At 42.7% G+C, this 21954-nt stretch overlaps 1 protein-coding gene across 1 annotated transcript in view; it reads right to left on the reverse strand.

The window, feature by feature from the left end:
- The window catches only part of YJU2 (YJU2 splicing factor homolog), a 313756-nt gene that overhangs the window by 52340 nt on the left and 239462 nt on the right, over positions 1-21954 (reverse strand). Inside the window, exons 4-7 of the mRNA XM_088444090.1 lie at positions 12803-12937; positions 5472-5653; positions 5075-5192; positions 3156-3402 (exon numbers count right to left, since the gene is read on the reverse strand). Coding sequence (XP_088300216.1) covers positions 3156-3402; positions 5075-5192; positions 5472-5653; positions 12803-12937 — 682 coding nt within the window. The remainder of the gene's footprint in view (positions 1-3155; positions 3403-5074; positions 5193-5471; positions 5654-12802; positions 12938-21954) is intronic.

The following is a 21954-nucleotide window of genomic DNA, read 5'->3' on the forward strand; positions in this document are numbered from 1 at the left end:
CATTTCTGGTACACACGGTACACAATCCTCCCACAATAATCTCTCCCTCCTTTCGCCAGCAAAGCACCTGTTGCAGGACTGTGTAAGGGGGATATCAGCCTGAGCAGAATCACTGCCAGACATAATGGGGTAGATGTATGAAAGCGGCACGTTAAGTGTCGCTATAATGCTTCCTGCTTCGCCTCTTTACCGAGGCGCAGCAGGAAGCACTACCGATGAGATGTAAAAACATCTCATCGGCCGGAGAGGGAGAGCGATAACTCCCCCCTCCGGCGCTACCCGCTAGAGACAGCAGTGCATCAGCCTAGTACTGATGCCCTGCATTTCTGTCCCGGCCGGCTACACTGAGCATGCGCGGGATCTCGCAAATACCGCGAGATTCCCGCGTGCAGCCTGGAGCCGGCAGCAGGGACAGCGCTGTTCCTGCTGTGGGTATAGGCTAGCGCCAGGCTGTAGCTATCGATAACTACATCTACAGCCAGCCGAATGGTCATGTGGTATGACCGTTCGTACATGGCCCTGCCGCTCGATAGCAGCGCCGATAATGACAGACCCCCGATCATACATCGGGGAGAAGCGGTATCAGCGCACATATCGTGCTCTGATACCGCTTCTGGGCTTCATACATCTACCCCAATGAATGTATGTGTCAAACTCCTCAGCTCAACTTAGGCTCCGCCTTCACCACTGAACTGTGAAGTAATTTGATCCCTCAGCAGCACTGTCACCGCAAGGGCTAGTGAAAGAGAAATTACAGGAATAGCTAAAATGGTTGACAGAGAAAGAGAGTTTTACAGTCAGACAGCGCTAGCAACAGACACATACAATGCCAGGAAAACCTGCACTATACTGCACTATTATCAATTACCGTATATACTCGAGTATAAATCGACCAGAATATAAGCTGAGGTACCTACTTTTACCCCAAAAAACTGGGAAAACTTACTGACTCGAGTATAAGCCTAGTGTGGGAAATGGCAGCAGCTGGTAGTGCCCCCAGTAGTAATTCCCCCTGGTTGTGCCCCCAGTAGTAATCCCTCCTGGTAGTGCCCCCAGTGGTAATCCCCCCTTTCAGTGCCTCCAGTAGTAATCCCCCCCTGGTAGTACCCCCAGTAGTAATCCCCCCTTTTAGTGCCCCCTGTAGTAATCCCCCACTGGTAGTGCCCCCTGTAGTAATCCTCCCCTGGTAGTTCCCCCAGTGGTAATCCCCCCTTTTAGTGCCCCCTGTAGTAATCCCCCCCTGGTAGTGCCCCCTGTGGTAATCCCCCCTTTTAGTGCCCCCTGTAGTAATCCCCCCCTGGTAGTGTCCCCTGTAGTAATCCCCCCCTTGTAGTTCCCCCAGTGGTAATCCCCCCTTTTAGTGCCCCCTGTAGTAATCGCCCCCTGATAATGCCCCTTGGTAGTGCCCCCTGTAGTAATCGCCCCCTGGTAGTGCCCCCTGTAGTCATTGCCCCCTGTAGTCCCCCCCCCCCTAGTAGAGAGAGACGTGAAAAGAATAAAAAAAAATAAACACTTACCTTAAACTCCCGCTCCTGGTCCCGCCGCTGTCCGCTCCTCCGGCCGCTTTGCGTGGGAGAGACGTCGTCATGACGACATCTCTCCCATCACCCACTGCGGGAGCCGGAAGAGGGCTCCCGCAGTGGGAGCAGCAGCAGCCGCTGAGAGTCTGACAGACTCTCAGCGGCTGCTGATTACACCAAACACGCAGCTGCCGGCTCCGGCGGCTGTCTGTTTGGCAGTGTGTAGCGCTGACCGAACTCCGTCCGGTCAGCGCTACACTTGACTCGAGTATAAGCCGAGGGGGTATTTTTTCAGCACATTTTTTGTGCTGAAAAACTCGGCTTATACTCGAGTATATACGGTAACTAGACCTTGTGTCTAGTAGGAATAGTGCTACATACACCGACCTGCTTGGAGGAGGGGGATGTAGGTGGGACCCAGGCTCTGCAGTTCCCTGTGAGACTAGCGTTTTATGCACATTAAAATGGCCGCTGGAGGACTCACAGGGGGCATGCCTGTGGGAAGAGAACTGCCTGCAACTGCCAAACCACTGTGGAGAGGCATGCAGTGCAGCGGGGGAGGGGCCGGCTGTGCCATACAGGGAAGGCTCGCTCCCCTGGCGTGCTATTAACCCCTTGGAAGCCACAACGTCCGCATGCCTGGTGCCACACGCAGCCTCTTCCCAGGGACCCCCCAGCCCTGGAAAGTAAATGAACTGTGTTATCAGCGGACGCCCGCTGCTTACCTGAATGTCCCCCGTGACATCCGGCCACAGTCCTGGGCGTCTGGGGGCTTTTGCTAGCCAAAACCCCCAGACACCCGCCGCGATCCCTAGTTCCAGCGTCTCGGCGCGGGCGGGGTGTCTGAATGGCAGTATGGGCGTCCTCCGGACTTGAAGTGACCCGACTCTGTGCCGAGCACCTACGAAGCTGAGGTGTCTTGGCCTGGGGGCGGGGTATAGGAGGAGCTCGGTGCATCCTGGGAGCACAAATGTAACTATTGAGGTGCTCGACAACTGACGTCATCAACCTATACCCAAGGTCTCCTGTGGAGCCCTATGGACACTGCAGTAGAAATATGACATTTATTTTGGATTATGTTTCCTCATATTTCTATATGATCTATAATTACATATGATTATGTATATCAGAGACCTGTTGAGGTCTCCAAAACACCTTGCATATTCACTTTAACTGACTAGCAACTTTTCTTATGATATAGTAACTGAATTCTCTTCCCAGCAACTGGCTCCCCCCTTCTTCCTCCTATTTTCTTTTTTGCCTTCTCTCTCTCTCCTTTCCTTTCTTTGATTGTAGGATTAACATTTGAAAATATGTTGAATACATTTTTATCCTGCTCATTATTGTCCTGCTGTTATCAGGGCCATGTCCCTTTTTGTCATGATATTTGGCTGCTTACTGGACATGATTTTTTGTATTCTTGTTCTTACAATAGAAACAATTGTTTAAACAGAAAAAATAAAAAAAAATAATTTAGGGATGTAATAATTTTGCATTGAATTTTCATTCATTAGGGATACAAATGCTTATCAACAATTCTCCCATATCTGTAGAATAAAACAATACCAATTACATGAAAGTAAAATTAACCTAGCATTGTTATAAAGCAAGTCTGCACATAGCTGGGATTGGTACCTATGCTTTGTGATATTGTTTCACATTGGTCCGTTGTATCTGTGACATGAGTAGCAGCCTTTTCTGCATCTGTATTCCTGGCAGGAGTCATAACAGAATGCTGTCTGTCATTGACCATTGTATTTGTGCCGGTTACTGCAATCTTCTGCGGCTTTCTAATAAGTCCTGAAATTAGCTGATGATGGTTAAGTTTGCGCTTATTGCTCTCAGATAAGTCACCACAGTGCTTCTTCTTGGTTTTAGAGATCTGTGGATAAAAACACTATTACAATATGTAACTTGTTCATATGAATGCACAATACATAAAATTATGCTGCCTACATCTAAAAATGAAAGCCCAAAATATTATACAGAAGAAAATAAAGACATAGCAGATGCCAAAGTGTCATTAAGTCGTATTTAAAATTTTAAGTATGCTCAAAAGTTACAATATGGGACATCTGTAAGGAGAGTGTTTATTTGAGTACATACTGTTCACCTACCTGAGCAACAGCAAAACAATTCAAGGTAGCTTTAGGGGGGAATTCAATTAGCCCCGTTAAGTTAACGTGTGCTAATTGAACGACAAGCCCTATTCAATTAGCCCCGCTTATCGAGGATTTCTTTTGGGTCTACTGAAATCTGCGTTAACCCTGCAGTTATCGGGTGATAACAGCTAGTTAATGCATTAATCCTTGTACTTTACACGGATCACGGATTCTGCGTGTTAACACTGCCATTTAACGGGCATTAACACAGTTATCGGACGAATTCGGGAGGCTAACTGAATAGACCCGGGCGATAAATCCTCAGGCTACCTCCCATTATTACCTTGGGTAATTGAATTCCCCCTATAGGGTCTAAAATATCTAAGGACAAAAAAGGCCTTCTGCTGGAGAAAACTGGTGTTATCAATGGAGAATGGGCTTATTTTATGTTGCCCTATACAGGGCTGCTAAAATTAAAATGAAAGTATCCCTACTTAGAGCACTATGGCTCTTAATGAAGAGCAATCTTGACAACATGTACTTCAGAGAATGTGCAAGCAATTTATTGGAATAAAAAGTTATTTACAAATTTTGTCACCAGGTGGCGATGTGGCTATATAAATAACTAGAACCCCGCACAGTTTTTTAAGGTGTCCACTCCACTGTTGTGGTCAACAATAGTTCCAATTGTAGGGTGGCATTTTGTACAGTATAGCAGAAAGTAATGTCAAGTGGGATAGACAGCACAGGATGGATGGCAATGCAGCCGTTTTCGCAGCCACTTTGTGTTCGACGATGTGATGGAGTGTAAGAGCTGAGATACCCACTTTCAGGCTGCGCAGTCTGTGCATTTGGGATGGAGATTGTAAATACTCCAACACTGATGGATGGCACCATCGACATTCGCTTTAGCCCAGGGTCTACTCTTCTCAATTCCAACTAAGCATAGCCTGAAGCTGTGGATTTGCGATTGGATATGCAGCAACTTTCCCAGACACTCACCTTTTTGCGATCACTTTGGGTCACCCCCCATTTTCCACCCTATACGACCAAGGATCACAAACCCCTTCTCAAGTGTTAGCGATGCAGTACGTAATTGTGAACGACATAGGACACTTGGGTTCACGCATGCACAGTAAGGGATTTCTGGACTTCTTGTGCATGTGCAGTATCAAAACATCGCTCAACTGCGTAATCTTCGGCACGGTGTCCATCTCTGAATTCGGCCCACTGAGTCTTGTGAATTTAGAATTCATTATATATTATTTATTGGAGTTTAAATTCTCTTATATTGTGCAAACTGAGGATGGCACTTTATTCTCTATTAAAAACACTTTCAATATTTCATGGTATGCTTGCCTACAAACCATACAATGTCAAAACAATACTAGCACATATTAGCCAAAATATACAAGTTAGATTACAGTATCAAGATGACCATGAATTAATTACCTCAGTAAGGGTATCAGTTGGATTGAGGTTTACTGGCTGTGAAGGTGTAGCAGAGGCAAATTCTTCATCAGAATCAGAGTCCACAACTAGTATCCTCCTTTTTTCAGCCAACATTGCCCTAAAAATTAGTATGTTATATCATTTTAAGTCTTGTGTATTAAAGAGACAGACAAACAAATGAGATAGAGGGGTATATTTACAAAGTGTCAGGTTGTAAAAGCTGACACTTCTGTTCGTGTTTACGCCCAATATTTGGGCACTGCTTTTACTAAAAAGAAACGGCTAGTAAAAGCACTGCCCTTTTAAACATCAGGCATAAACACAAACAGTTTTACAACCCGACACTTCGTAAATAAACCCCAGAATCTGTATAATCGTCTTTCGTTAAAACAAATACCTCATCTCTTTCTCGTCTTCTTCTTCCTGTCTCCTTTTGATCTCTTCTTCTGTCTCCCTGTAACAACCCAACATGGACTCAAAGTCAACATTGGCCTGACGCTGGTTCAGCTCAATCAGCTCCTGCATATTCTCCAGTACATCCATCTCCATTTTTGAGTCCTTTGTTCTATTTTCCAGAACCTATCAAAAAAAGGGCCGATTTTAATTGTGGTCACACAACGAACTATAGTTAGAGTTTCATAAAAATAAACATCACAAGATCAGATTCTTACTAGTATATAGTAAAAAAAATAAATAAATAAATATATAAATATATATATATATATATATATATATATATATAAACCAAAATTAGATATAGCGAATAATGAGATATGGTAAGAACTTACCTTTATCTCTCTTTCTTCGAAGTCCATAGGGTCCACAGGGTTGACCTTGGGGTATAGCTGGATCTGGATCCAAGGGCACCACGCAGTTAAAGCTTTAGCTGCTCCCAGAATGCACTGGGTCCATCCTCCTCTGTACCCCGCCCCCGAGCTACAGGCACCTCAGTTGGTAAGTTGCCAAGGCTAGAGGAGGAAAAACAGAGAAGGAAGACTGGAACACACAAGAACCATACTCACAGAAAGGGAGACGGAAAACCGGTGACCTGCTACACAGCCCATATGAAGCCAGGAGCGTCAGGGCGGGTGCCCTGTGGACCCTATGGACTTCGAAAAAAGAGAGATAACAAAGGTAAGTTCTTACCATATCTCTCATTTTCTTCTTCAGGGTCCATAGGTGGTCTACAGGGTTGACCTTGGGGATGTCCCAAAGCAGTCCAACTAAGGACGGGGACGCTCCTGTGATAAAAGGAGAATCCGGCGCCTGAAGGAAGCATCCTGAGAGGCAAAGGTGTCAAAAGCATAGAACCTTAAAAAGGTCTGGATGGTAAACCACGTGGCCGCCTGACACAGTCGAGGCGCCACAGTTAGCTGCCCACGAAGGGTCTACAGACTGAGTAGAATGAGCCTTAATAGAGGCTGGAACAGGCAAACCCTCCAGTGTATGTGCCTCACAAATAACCAAACGAAGCCAACGGGCTATAGTTTGTTTGTTAGCAGGCCAACCCCTCCTGTGAAAACCAAAAGAGGACGAACAAGGAATCCAACTTCCGAATGGAGCGCTAGTGGGTCTAATATAATATTACTTGATTAGATTACCCATGCAATGTATGAATATAAAATATATAAATGATAGAAAAATGAGCGGCTAGGTTTCACATATACTCTGTTTTATTGATAAAATAAATAAATATATCCTGTGACAATTCTGATTGGCATATATGGAATAAATGTAAATAAAATCATCTGATTAAGATGGGTTGAATTCACTTTACCATACTGACCCAAGGAAGTAAATATCCATAAGTCTCAATTGATCATATACCGTGGCAGATGAGCACTCCTCCTAACCCACCTCATGCTCTTTCCTTCCTATCTTCCCCTTCTGTGTCACGCCTGTCTGTCTGCCCCTCCCCTTAGAATGTAAGCTCTCATGAGCAGGGACCTCTTCCCTCATGTGCTTCTCTTTACATTTTCTTCTACTCTCTACTCCCCATTAGGGCACCTAACACGGGACCGCCAACTCCCGGCAGCTTATTGTGAGTGCTTTAATCACTATTTCAGCAATGTATATAAGTTGTGTCCCTGTCCTGCACTGTAATGTACTGTAAGTTACTTGTTTCTTGTTCACTTATTAGTTCTATGTACTATGTAAGGCGCTGCGGAACACTTGTGGCGCCATATAAATAAAGGATAATAATAATAATAATAATAATGATCCGGTGAATGTCCAGTAACGCAGGAGAAATTATGTACTATAGGAATTCATAGGCCAGTAAACAAAAGTCTGTACTTTGTTCAATCCCAGTTCAAATACCTTCCAATCAATCCTCAACTCCAAATCCGGTCCGGTATAATATACAAAACATCAATTGGAGTAATCCACGTCACAATCGTCGTACTTCCAGATGAAAGCGCAATGCAATAATAAAGTCCAAGCTTCCAGTAGGTAGGATCAGCAGCTGGAAACTCTTTTTTTTATTTTTTTTTATTCTTTTTTTATTGAATCAGACACATATACGCAAACAATTCAATAATAGGTAAAAAAAAAATGCGTTTGTGAGTACAGAACAACATATATTTTCTATTTGATTTAACAAAATGTCAAGATGTATATCATGCAATACATAAATATCATTATATTAAGAATGTAAATAATATAAATAGTATAAATAATATAGGTAATATAGTTGATGGGTGCATCGTGTGGGATATCACCACTGAATCACTGGTGTTCATTGTCAAGTAAACATAAAAGGTACCACGAGGAAGAGGAAAAACATTTAGTGAGAAGTTGAGTAACTAAAGGAAGTGTGGAAATATAGCTCTCCCATATTTCAAAGAATCTTTCTACCCTGGATTTCTTATCCAAAGAAGCCTCCACCCAATTCATTTGGAACAGATAAAATAACTTCTCTTTAAATAATGAAAAGGGGGGTGTACCTGGCTGATTCCAAACCTGTAAGATGGTTTTCTTGGCTGCAGCGCTGACTGCCAACAGCAATTTGCGGCAACCTTTTGTAATACGTTGATCTTGGGGGAATATACCAATATTGCCCATAGGGGGTCAAATGGCACAAAATTAACTAAGTTATCGATAGCAAATTTGCGAACCCTTAGCCAAAAAACTCTGACTAGGGGGCAGGACCACAGACAATGAAAAATATCTGCATTATCCTCCCCACAGCGGCGACATGTGTGTGAAGTCGAAGATCCCATTAGGAAACTACGATGTGGGCTAATATATATTCTGTGGTAGACATTTAGAAATAACTCTTGATATGAGCTGGCAGAAATAAGTCGACAAGAATCATAAATTCTTGAGTAGTATATCAGGTGTAAGTTGAGGGAATTGACGTGTCCATAGAGGCAGACCTGTTTGAAGAGTGTCAGATTCCAAGCTATCTCGTAAAAATAAATAGTGGTGTGATATCGCTTTACATGTGGGTGGGGGGACAGATAATAATGCATCTAGATTGTTAACCCAATCTTTTTCTGAAAAATATTTTGTGACTTATCTTATATAGTGTTGTACTTTTAAGTAGGCAAAAGGAAAACAGGATAAAAATTTAAATTTTTCTACCGCCCCATGGAACGAGAGAGGACCTCTAAGATCAGAATCCACCAGACATCGTATAGATTGAATACCCCGGGCTGCCCACATTGAGAAAGGGAAAGTGGCATTCCCATCTTCAGCGTTCAATCCCCTTTTGTATCTTAGTATGTGCCACATCCTACGTGTGGTCCATAATAGAGGGTTGGCTTTTTGATCTAAGGTAACTTCACAGTCATGAAGATGTAAGAATGAGAGTACATTATAATTTGTTAAAAAATTTTCTTCCAGGGCTAGTTCAGTGTAAACCGATGTGCCATTCAGCCAATCTCGTAAATGGCGTACTAAAGCGGAATGGTTATAGTGAACAATATTTGTGAAGTTAATTCCTCCGTTGGATTTGTATTGTTGGAGCCGAATCAGGCCAATTCTACTTCTTCTATTATTCCAAATAAATTTAACAAACGCTGTGTTAAGTTTTTTAATGTCTTCTTTAGACAGTAGTAACGGTAGGGATTGGAATAAATAAATTAATCGTGGGATCGCTATCATTTTGAGTAAATTCGCCCTTCCCAAGTAGGAGAACCGGAGATGCCTCCAACCATTCAGAACCCCAAACAAATTTTTAATAGCCTTAGATATATTGGTGTGATAGAGAGATGAGGGATTCTTAGTTATCTGAACTCCCAAATATGTAAAACATCCCTTTGCCCATGCAAAGGGTACATTGGCGTGCCAATATGGTTGGGTAAACCCAGGCCGTAGGTATAGGGCCACAGATTTTTCGGAGTTCTTCCGGAGTCCAGAAATATCTCCAAATTCTTGAAGCAAATATAATAGATAAGTTATAGAATTTTTGGGTTGAGACAAAAACAGGAGCACATCGTCTGCAAACGCCATTACCTTAAGTTCACTGGTGCCGATCTTAATACCTCTAATATTAGAATCTTGCTGAATTAGACGAAGTAAGGGGTCTAATGACAAATTAAAAAGAAGAGGGGACATCGGATACCCCTAACTAGTGCCTCTGTGGAGTCCCATCACTCCTCCCAGTAATCCATTAATCAGAAAATTAGTTTGTGGGGAGTTATAGAAATAGCGTATAAAACCAATAAAGTCTTGTCCAAAGGCTCTACGTGTCCAGCAGCTGGAAACTCTTACTGGGTGACTGCCAGGCCTCCAGCATATGATCAGTCAGCTGGTCAGATAGAGGAAAAACTGCCAAAGTCACTTTTGCCTGCTTAAAATTTGGATACTTGGATTTACGGGAGGGTGCGTCATCCTCTATATCAAGAATGGACCGCACCACCCTCACCAATGCCGGCACATTAATGGTAGATTTAGTTTCCACTTCCCAGACAGGGGAATCTGAGTCAGAGTCCTCAGGCAATTCCCCCTCATCCGAGGACGCATCCGAGTTTGATAGTTGTGCAGACTGGGATTAAATAACAGGGCGTTTAGACGCCTTATAAGGCTTGTCACTCCGTAGCATAATTTGAAAGGCTGAAGATGAGGCCGCCAAACTCTGGACTGAACTGGAGAACACATCCACCCATGGTGGTTGACCCGCCTGCGGGAGACCCTGAAAGGGAATGACGGACTGCTGTGTCACCGGAGGAGACTGAATATACATAGGTAACCCCGTATATGGATTAACAGTCTGAGGCCCAGATGAGACTGCAAATAAATTCGGTATACCCTGCGGAGGGATGACTGGTTGGGGTAATCCCCGCGATAGAAGCCAGCACCTGAGAAAACACCGCCCAAGGAGGGTCCTGTCCAGAATTTGGGGGGTTAGAGGGACCAGGTAACAGACGGCACCTCACACACAGCCCATCCTGTGATAAATCCTCCATATTTACCCCTGCAGCGCAGCGTCTGCAGGAGAGCAGAGTGGGAGCCGTGGAGCGCTCAACTTCCTCGTCAGACATGATCTATATATATATATATATATATATATATATCTCTCTCAACACAATAGGGAAGTGGCAAACTCCTGGCAAACCCACAAGCATGCACCACAGGTCGTGTAGCACCGTGTAGCACACACCAGTATGTGACCGACCTCACAAATACATGAATTTATATAAGTGAGATCCGAGAAGGGCCCTTCCCCCACACACCTGCCAGGGCCGTAGGAGAAGGAAAGAGATAGGTATAGACTGACAGTAAGTAGAAATAAAGCACAGACAGTCAGCACTAGCAAAAGTCACATACAATGCAGAAAGTTAATACTCACTGCAGCTTTTCACTACATTCAACCTGCCCAGATTTAGTGTCTGGGAGAGCTATAGAGCTATGTACGCTGTCCCAGCAAGGGAGAGGTACACAGGGGAACTGGTCCGCACGCTGCCTGAGAGATCTGCGACGTGCCAGGGAAGATGGCAGTCGGAGACCTCAGAGGAGGAGTGGCCGAAGGAGGAATGCAGCTCAGCGTCGCCAGACCCGAGGGGAAAGGCGCGCTGAGCTGAGGGGAGGAGCCGCTAGACAGGGAAGGCTGCCTCCCCAGGCTAGAAATTAACCCCCGGGATGCCGGCTCCCGCTGTAATCCCTGGTGGCCTAGTGGACCCGCAGGGTATGCCTCCATGGAGGGGGAGCCCGCCACCACAGCTAGCGCCTCCGGTCTGTCCCCAGAGACTGGAGGCTGAAGACTGCATTTACACGCACGGGACACCGCAAACGGTGACCCCGCGCCTTACCTGTTCCCTAACGATCCGGCAGCAACTTAGGAATTCCTCCAGAGTCCGGCTAGTACAGACTCCGGGGTCCCGCTGCGATCCCCAGATCTGTACTGGTGTCGCAGCGCCGGCGTGGTGTAGGAGCGGCAGCTTGGACGTCCAATAGACGTCAGTAAAAAATTAAATAAAAAAACTCCTAAGATGAGCTTAGGGGCTGCTAAGCAGCCCCCCTGTGCTAAGGGTCACCCGACTCCGGCGGGGCACCAACTAAAACTGAGGTGCCTGTGGCTCGGGGGCGGGGTATAGAGGAGGATGGACCCAGTGCATCCTGGGAGCAGCTAAAACTTTAACTGTGTGGTGCCCGTGGATCCAGATCCAGCTATTTCCCAAGGTCAACCCTGTGGACCCCCTATGGACCCTGAAGAAGAATTAGAAATGTGATGATCAAATATTAATAAGCTGTAAAATCCATAGGGCTGACAAGAAGATTTTTCCTAGCACAGAACCACCCCCCCTCTCCCCCCTTATTTTGAATACAATAAATAAATGCAATTCCTAATAAATGTTTGAAGTCCAGGAGCCTCCAGCATATATATCAATGGTCTTTATTAAAAAAAAAAAAAGAATGTTTCATGTGACATATCATGGGGAGCTAAAAGTACTGTCATCAAGGAAGCCCCACAGTAATGCCTTGTTTCACAGCAAGACATGTTCTATAATATATATACAAATGTAGCTACATTTTTGGCTACTATGCTGTATGTCCAATAAATATTCGTAGTGTTTTCCTTCATCGTTAGAGTGCCGTGCATTCTTTCTGCTACAAATTGTTCATCTCTAGCACCCAACTGAAATTGCTTATAATCCGTGGTGTGCCCATCTCTACTAATCCTATATATAACAGCAAGTTGTCAGAGTATCACAGTTTATAATTTGATTTAACTAAAGACTAAGTGTCATGTCTGCCTTTTTTTTCCCCCCATAAAATAATATCTCTTCTATTTGTGGCAATAAGAGCTTCAGAGATATTTTTCAAGCGTTTACAGTACTCCAGAGGCTTACCTACTATGGCCATGCATGCACATAGAAGCGTTAGCCGCAGGAAGGAGGCGAGAAGCACGCAGTCTACCTAGGAGTGATCAGAAGCTTGTTGAATAGCGCCATTTTGCCATCACCAACTTTGCGGCAGTGGCACTTTCAGAGTTATAGTGATAATAAATAGCACCCAACCTTGGTACTGGGCTCATAATAAATAAAAAACAAACTGATTCTTGCAGAATTTTGATCCAGAAGCCCTTTCAATATTCTCTCCCAAAACCTTCAATGAGGTCATTGTAAGCACGTGTGTTGCAGTTTAAGCTGGAAACAACAAGTAGTAGATGGTTATTTTGCTTTTGCCAGTAATTTGATTCTGATATGGTAGAAAAAAAAAAACCATAATCCGATTATTGTCTACCTGCACATCTCCTTTTTTTTTTTCTTTTTTTTTTTGTACCTTCATAGGATTATTGAGTTCCTCTTCTTCACGTTCCTTCTGAAACCTCTTCTCCTCTTCTTCAATAAGCTTTTCTGCTTGAAAGTTGCGTGTAGCTCCAAGCTCCATAGTATAGTCTGTATTCTCTGGGTCTGTCTGTCAAAGGATTATACAAGTTAATACAAAATTATGAAGTCAAAAAAGCATAAAAATTAATTTGATGAAAGATTTCTATAATTAAAATAATAAGTTTACCTACAGTATATTGTTTTTTTAGCCAAAGCAACTCAAAGTGTGATAGTTTACGCGCAATTCACTTCATGCATGGTCATTGTAATTGCCAACCTACTGTACTCCTGGTATTGTTGTTAAGACCATGCATAAGATCTTAGGTAACTACTGTATAGCCTGACAAGTTTCAGTACCCATGCATATCCTATGGAAATTGTTTTCTGGTGTCATTGCCATGATTCTGATCAGAGCCCAAACTCTGTATGCATGTCCTTTGAGGAGGTTTAGCCTCTTACTGCCTATTAGAGATGCGTGGAATCCCAGCACACTAGTAGGTTATTTTGTGGTTTGAAGAACAATGGCCCTGAGGCAGAATCGAACACAAATCAACCTTTTATGCTCGAACTTTGCATGCACAAAAATAAATGGGCAGATTCACCCATATACAGAGTTGTACGCATTCTAGCAGTCTGTTCACTCCTACCTATACACTTAGTTTGCTACTCATCATCATCAGCCTATACTTAGTGGAAATAGGCTTATTTACACTTACGCTCAACTCAGCGGGCTTTATTTACGAAGCAGCGGCTTTTGTAAGTTGCAGGTGAAAATTTAAAACGGCACGTGCAGTCAGTGTAAAGCCCAGTGTGCTTTACACTGACTGCGGGTGCAGTTTTAAATTGTCACCTCCAACCCGTCGGGAAGCAGCTTCATAAATAAAGCCCTGCATAGCATAAACAAGCCCTCATAAAACTGTGTGTTGGTGGGAACGCCCTATTACTCAATTACTCCCTCTTCAGTCACAAGTCCAGATGTGATTGAAATAAGATGCTGAACTGCTCTTACTTGCATGCACATTGCGAAAACATGCAAGATATGCTCCGTATGTCCTACTCCGCATAAGGCCCAATGAGTAAGTGTAATACTACTTGTATGGAAAACTGTGAATTTACCTAACATTAGAGCAGTCGTGCTCTTTAGTTTAAAATAATGCTTACATATAAGAGGGGTACTTCACAGTTGCATACCTCATATATTGGTGATATTTTCTGTCACAGTAAAACATTTCATGTTAGTATGGCACAACTTTTATTTTGTTTAAACTTCAGCTATACATAATACTATAAGAAAAATAAAAAACAGTAAGGATTAATAATTAAATTAAACAATGTCTGATATCCCACAATTTTCAATGATTAAAGCATCCTGTAGAAATGTCTGTGCATGCAAGTCGCCTGGTAAGTCCCTGAGTTTCAAACCGCTCTGCTACTGGTCCATATATGGCCAAACGGGCTAAAGCGGAATCCAGCACAGAGTGTATTACATTGTTCCGAACCCAAAACGCCAACGGGCTACCGATCCTACACTGCCACACTACTGGTAAGAGGAACATTTTAGCACTGTGTACAGGACGCCGCACCAGTGCAAACACACATTGAATCAGATTATACATTTTATAAATTGGAGATATTTTTAGTATTCCGGTACAACCAAGAAAATAAACATCTACTGTATAATACTGCAGACTTTATTTTAAAATAGAGCCTTTTTAAATCTTATAGAAAGGACCATCAGGGCTGTTTACAACAGTATTCATACAAAAAGGAGAGAAAGCAGACTGTTTTTTTATGGGGCACTCTTATTGGTTTAAATGATTTAGCTAAAATATAACTTTTATTGATATATTGATTAAAATAGATAAGTCACGATTTAGAAAAAATATATTCAAAATTACACATACTCAGGGTATACAAAGCAAATATTGTTTCAGACAGTGATCCGCAAATTCGAATTCCGTATAAATACACCCACATGTAATTCATTTTACATTAATCTATAATCAAAAGAAATCTTCAATAATCATTTGAGTGTAGCACCCTTCAGTATAGCAATAAATCATGTAGGCTGACGGAGCAAGCCTGGTTTATATCATTTCACCAAAACATGTAACAAACATTCAGTTTCAACAAGGTTATCATATTTGCTGGCAAAACTGTAACTTTCTCTAATTGTTACATGTAGCACTTTTACTAATAAAGGTGCATACACACGGTCAGATATGTCAGATGAACGATTGAACGAATGAACGATTTTGAAACGATCTGCAAACGATTGAACGATTTCAGCCTGTATTAAAATTAATAGAAATTGTACAAAACTGACTGCACACACACATCAGATGTCAGATATCGTTATCTGACAAACGGGAACGCGCATCGTTCATTGTTGCACAAGTCAGATTTTTCTTTCAGATATGACCGATTTTTTAAATAGTTATCGTTCAGATCTGAATAAAAATCTGACCATGTGTATGCACCACAAGGTAATTTATAGTGCTTGCAATACTGTGTCTCAAAATTGAACCCTGTTTATAGCAAAAAGGGTTACCACAAGCATTATCTAGTGAACATACCAATCATGCATCAATAGGGCGTCAAATCTCTGGTCACTACCAGCACATATGTTAAATTGCACATAGGAATGCTGTTATGCGTCAGTGTTGTCTCCACTGACTACTGCCGGTATATTAATTAAATGTGCCACAGTACCGCATTAAAAGGAAAAGAAAAGAACCACCTATGCTCTCAAGGCATCTGATCGTATATCAGCATACCAATGATATTAACAGCTATGGAACACATGCGAGCGGGTGCATTTGATGAAAGAGGCTCTAAGAGCTCGTTCATGTATTAAATAAAACCAATGCTTGTTTGGTGAGGAAGTTAGTAAGCCGCTCAGGCGAAACGATCGTCTTTCAGTTAGCTTAGCCGGGACCTGCCGGTCTGGGTACCAGCCCTGTAGACAACGCGATCCTCTTATCAAGACGGTGATATGCATTTGTTCCGACACTACACCTACCAAACGAACACTGGTATATGATTTATTGCTATACTGAAGGGTGCTGCATTCAAATGATTATTGAAGATCTCTTTTGATAAGAGATTAATATAAAAATCAATTACATGTGGGTGTATTTATACGGCATTCTAATTTGCTTTTGCTTGCATGACCTACTTACACACTTGATGACCAGTAGGTGTGGCATAATTAGAAAGCCGTATCTTTCTATAAGAAAATGAATTCACGAAAAGTGGTAATTGCGGATCCCTGTCCAAAACAATATTTGCTTTGTATACCCTGAGTATGTGTAATTTTGAATAGATTTTTTCTAAATCGTGACTCATCTATTTTAAATCAATACATTAATAAAAGTTATATTTTAGCTAAATCATTTAAACCAATAAGAGTGCCCAATAAAAAAAAAAAAAAGTCTGCTTTCTCTCCTTTTTGTATGAATCTTGTATATTCTGTCTCAAAGGGAGCACCACCAACAATTGTAAATTGATACAGGTTATCTGTATGTGTAATGGTTTTAGTTGGTTTTCCTGTAATAAGTATCTCTGTACCGAATACAGGCTTACCTGCATAGGCCAAAGCTTTCTATGATTAGTTCCTCTAGTGCGGATTCAACTTCCAGTTGTATGTGTTGTTTACAACAGTACCCACAGTAACTTGCTTTATTCCCAACTCAGAATCAGGCCCAGTGTCTCACAAATATCCTGTTCTACCATATACCAAAGGTGCTCTTTTCCGTGACAGTGGAGGCCAATGGAGCACAATGAACTCGTGGTCATGTTTGTGGAACCATCGTTAAAGGTCATATGGCACATTGATTTATTCTGCTGGAAGTAGTCATTGCCAAGATAGACTGTGGCTCTAAAGAGATCACATGGTCAGCAACAATACTAAGGCAGATTGTGACAATTACACAATGCTCAATTTGTATTAAGGTGCCTAATGTGTGCCAAGAAAACATTCTCCATATCATTATACCACCTTCACCAGGCTAAACCACTGAACCCTGGTAGGGTGGATTCATTTAGTTTATGCTAAATTCTGACCATTTTTGCATTCTTCAACTGTCCAGTTTTGAGGAGTCGGTGCCAACTATACATTCAGTTTACTGTTCTTACTGATATGAGTGGAACCCGTTATGGTTTTCTGCTGCTGTAAGCCAACCACTTCGACATTCGACTTGCTATGTGTTCACAGATGCTCTTCTGCATACCACTGTTGTAATGCATGGTTATTGGAGTTACTATCCCCCATCAGCTTGAAATCCTCTGGCTATTCTCTTACCACTCTATGAACAGGGCTTTTTGCCTACAGAACTGTGCTCTTTTGTTTCGCATACCATTCCCTGTAAAATCCCAGTAGATAAGCAATTTCTAAGATAGACAAACCATAGTCTGGCATCAACATTAAATTCCACGGTCAAAGTTGCTCTTACCACATTTCTTCTCCATTCTGGTACAGATGTGTCCCCATACCTATCCTCAATATGTCATGTGGCGTGAGACATTTGGCATGAGTAAGCAGACAGGTCTAGTCTGACTCGGCTTGCGCCGAGCGTCTTTTTTCGCCCGAAGTTGCAAACCGAGACTGCACTGATTAATGTTATATGCAACACTTGTATATCGGTGTGTGACTGAATCTGTATACAAAGCATGGTATACAATCGGGAAGCCAGCTGCCTTAATACCAGCAGCCGGCTTCCCGACTGTCATATCCCGGCAAGGGTGAAATGCCGGGCGTCTAGATGTAGACGCCTGACATTTCCCCGATGCCAGGAGACCGGCGCCCGGCATCTCAATCGAAGGGATGCCGGGCGCTGCAAGCGGACAGCCGCGGGGGGGGAGGGTTAGGGCACCCGGGGGGGACTTAGGGTTAGGCACCCCCCAGGAGGGTTAGGGCTAGGCTAGGGGGAGGGAGGGTTAGGCACCCACAGGGGGGACTTAGGTTTAGGCAGAAGGGAAAGGGGGATAGGGTTAGGCACTTGGGGGGAGGAAGTTAGGGTTAGGCACTCCTAAGGAGGGTTAGGGGGCCATGTGGCCGGCGGTATTTCATACCGATTCCCAAAGCACAGTGTACTGTACATTAGCATTGAAAAAAGCCATGGCTGCTGTATCACAGCACTTCATTTACTGATTCAGATCAGATATACAGTACAAGTGTCGAAAATCAAATTAATCAGTGCAGTCACAGGAAGCAGTTTGTTGCAACGGATGGCAACTAAGATGCATTTCAGGTGAAAAAGACGCAAAAAAAAAAAAAAAACTGTTTGCATGCCGAGCCAGACGGGTCCTGGCGAGTCGAGGGGGGCTCTTTGACGCGACTGCAGCAATAGATTATGAGGGCACATCTGTACTTGAAAAACTACTGAACCTCTTGACCATGGCTGCATGAGTTTATGCATTGGGGTGGTAACATGGCCAATTAGATGTTTACATTAACAAGCAGGTGTATTTAATAACGTAGCCTCAGAGAGGCTCGTACACAAAATGAGTATGGTTGCGAGCAGACACGGAAGCCCGATTTATTACTATATGCTAATGCGAGTATCCATTCAACTAATGTGGGGGTTTGTGGGTGTGCAAGCGGAAATCTGCGCGACCCATTGATTTTACGCCGACCACTGCAACAATCATCATATATACAGTGCATCCGGAAAGTATTCACAGCGCTTCACTTTTTCCACATTTTGTTATGTTACAGCCTTCCTCCAAAATGGAAGTGTCCTCTACACACAATACCCCAAAATGGTGACGTGTAAAAATATTTTTTGAGATTTTTGCTAATTAAAAAAAAAAAACAACTACAAAAATCACATGTACATAAGTATTCACAACCTTTGCCATGAAACTCAAAATTGAGCTCAGGTGCATCCTGTTTCCACTGATCATCCTTGAGATGTTCCTACAGCTTAATTGGAGTCCACATGTGGTAACTTCAGTTGTTTGAAAGGCATACACCTGTCTATATAAGGACCCACACTTGACAGTGCATGTCAGAGCACAAACCAAGAAAGAAGACCAAGGAATTGTCTGTAGACCCCCGAGACAGGATTGTCTCGAGGCACAAGTCTGGGGAAGGGTACAGAAAAATATCTGCTGCTTTGAAGGCCCAATGAGCAAAGTGGCCTCCATCATCTGTAAATGGAAGAAGTTTGGAACCACCAGGACTCTTCCTAGAGTTGGCTAGGCGTCTACACTGAGCAATCGTGGGAGAAGGGCCCTAGTCAGGGAGGTGACCAAGAACCTAATGGTCACTCTGTCAGAGCTACAACATTCCTCTATGGAGAGAGAAGAACCTTCCAGAAGGACAACCATCTCTGCAGCAATCAACCAATCAGGCCCTTATGGTAGAGTGGCCAGACGGAAGCCACTCCTTAGTAAAAAAGCACAAACCGCTTGGAGTTTGCCAAAATGCACCTGAAGGACTCTCAGACCATGAGAAACAAAAGATTGAACTCTTTGGCGTAAATGCCAGGCGCTCATCACAAGGCCAATACCATCCCTACAGTGAAGCATGGTGGTGGCCACATCATGCTGTGGGGATGTTTTTCAGCGGCAGGAACTGGGAGACTAGTCAGGATAGAGGGAAAGATGAATGCAGCAGAGACATCCTGGATGAAAACCTGCTCCAGAGCACTCTTGACCTCAGACTGGGGTGACTGTTCATCTTTCAGAAGGACAACGGCCCTAAGCACACAACCAAGATATCAAAGGAGTGGCTTCAGGACAACTGTGTGAATGTCCTTGAGTGGCTCAGCCAGAGCCCAGACTTGAATCCAATTGATCGTCTCTGGAGAGATCTGAAAAAGGCTGTGCACTGACGCTTCCCATCCAACCTGATGGAGCTTGGTAGGTGCTGCAAATAGGAATGGGCGAAACTGCCCAAAGATAGGTGTGCCAAGCTTGTGGCATAATGTTCAAAAAGACTTGAGGCTGTAATTGCTGCCAAAGGTGCATCAACAAAGTATTGAGCAAAGGCTGTGAATACTTATGTACATGTGATTTCTTAGTTTTTTTTTTTTGTAATAAAATTTGCAGAAATCTAAAAAAAAATAAAAAACTTTACACATTGTGGGGTATTGTGTATAGAATTTTGAGGACAAAAATGAATTTATTCCATTTTGCAATAAGGCTGTAACATAACAAAATGTGGAAGAAGTGAAGCGCTGTGAATACAGGTTGAGTCTCCCATATCCAAATATTCTGAAATACGGAATATTTTTAGCATGACTGAGATAGTGAAACTTTTTATTTTTGATGGTTCAATGTACACAAACTTTATTAAGGCACACAATTATTAAAAATAAAGTATAAAATGACCTATAGGCTGTGTGTATAAGGTGTATATGAAACCTAAATTAATTTCATGTATGTACACAAACTTTGTTTGAGACACAAAATGATTGAAAATATTGTATAAAATTACATTCAGATTGTGTGTATAAGGTGTATATGATTCATAAATGCATTGAGTGTTTAGATTTGGGCCCTATTCCTAAGACATTTCAATATGGTATGCAATTATTCCAAACTACGGAATATTCCGATATCCAAAATACCCTTGGTCCCTGGATATGGGAGACTCAACCTGTACTTTCCGGATGCACTGTATGTAAATATACAGTCAGGTGCATAAATATTGGGACATTGACAGAATTTTCATATCTTGGCCTCTATTCACCACCACAATGGCTTTGAAATTAAACAAACAAAATGTGCTTTAACTGCAGACTTTCAGATTTAATTTGAGGGTAATTACATCCAAATCAGGTGAACGGTGTAGGAATTACAACGGTTTCTATATGTGCCTCCCACTTTTTAAGGAGCCAAAAGAATTGGGACAAACTAAACAATCCTAAATCTAACTTTCACTTTTTAATACTTTGTTGCAAATCCTTTGCAGGCAATTACAGCCTGAAGTCTGGAACGCATAGACATCACCAGACGCTGAGTTTCATCCCTGGTGATGCTCTGCCAGGCCTCTACTGCACATGTCTTCAGTTCCTGCTTGTTCTTGGGGCATTTTCCCTTCAGTTTTGTCTTCATCAAGTGAAATGCATGCTCAATCGGATTCAGGTCAGGGGATTGACTTGGCCATTGCATAACATTCCACTTTTTAGCCTTAAAAAACTCTTTGGTTGCTTTTGCAGTATGCTTCGGGTCATTGTCCATCTGCACTGTGAAGCGCCATCCAATGAGTTCTGAAGCATTTGACTGAATATGAGCATATAATATTGCCCGAAACACTTCAGAATTCATTCTGCTGCTTTTGTCAGCAGTCACATCATCAATAAATACAAGGGAACCAGTTCCATTGGCAGCCATACATGCCCACGCCGTGACCCTACCACCACCATGCTTCACTAATGAGGTGGTATGTTTTGGATCATGAGCAGTTCCTTTCCTTCTCCATACTCTTCTCTTCCCATCACTCTAGTACAAGTTGATCTTTGTCTCATCTGTCCATAGGATGTTGTTCAAGAAACGTAATGGCTTTTCTAGATGTTGTTTGGCAAACTCTAATCTGGTCTTCCTGTTTTTGAGGCTCACCAATGGTTTACATCTTGTGGTGAACCCTCTATATTCACTTTTGTGAAGTCTTCTCTTGATTGTTGACTTTGACACATATACACCTACCTCCTGAAGAGTGTTCTTGATTTGGCCAACTGTTGTGAAGGGGTTTTTCTTCACCAGGGAAATAATTCTTCTGTCATCCACCACAGTTGTTTTCCGAGGTCTTCCGGGTCTTTTGGTGTTGCTGAGCTCTCCGGTGTGTTCTTTCTTTTTAAGAATGTTCGAAAAAGTTGATTTGGCCACACCTAATGTTTTTGCTATCTCTCTGATGGTTTGTTCTGATTTTTCAGCCTAATGATGTCTTGCTTCACTGATAGTGACAGCTCTTTGGATCTCATATTGAGAGTCGGCAGCAACTGATTCCAAATGCAAATGTCACACCTAGAATCAACTCCAGACCTTTTACCTGCTTAATTGATAATGAAATAACGAGGGAATAGCCCACACCTGTCCATGAAATAGCTTTTGAGTTGTTAGTCCTCCATGTTTTTTGCATCCTTTATATATTTATAT

Source organism: Taudactylus pleione, unplaced genomic scaffold (assembly GCF_031769625.1).
Source record: "Taudactylus pleione unplaced genomic scaffold, aTauple2 ptg000347l, whole genome shotgun sequence".
Taxonomy (NCBI): Eukaryota; Metazoa; Chordata; class Amphibia; order Anura; family Myobatrachidae; genus Taudactylus; species Taudactylus pleione.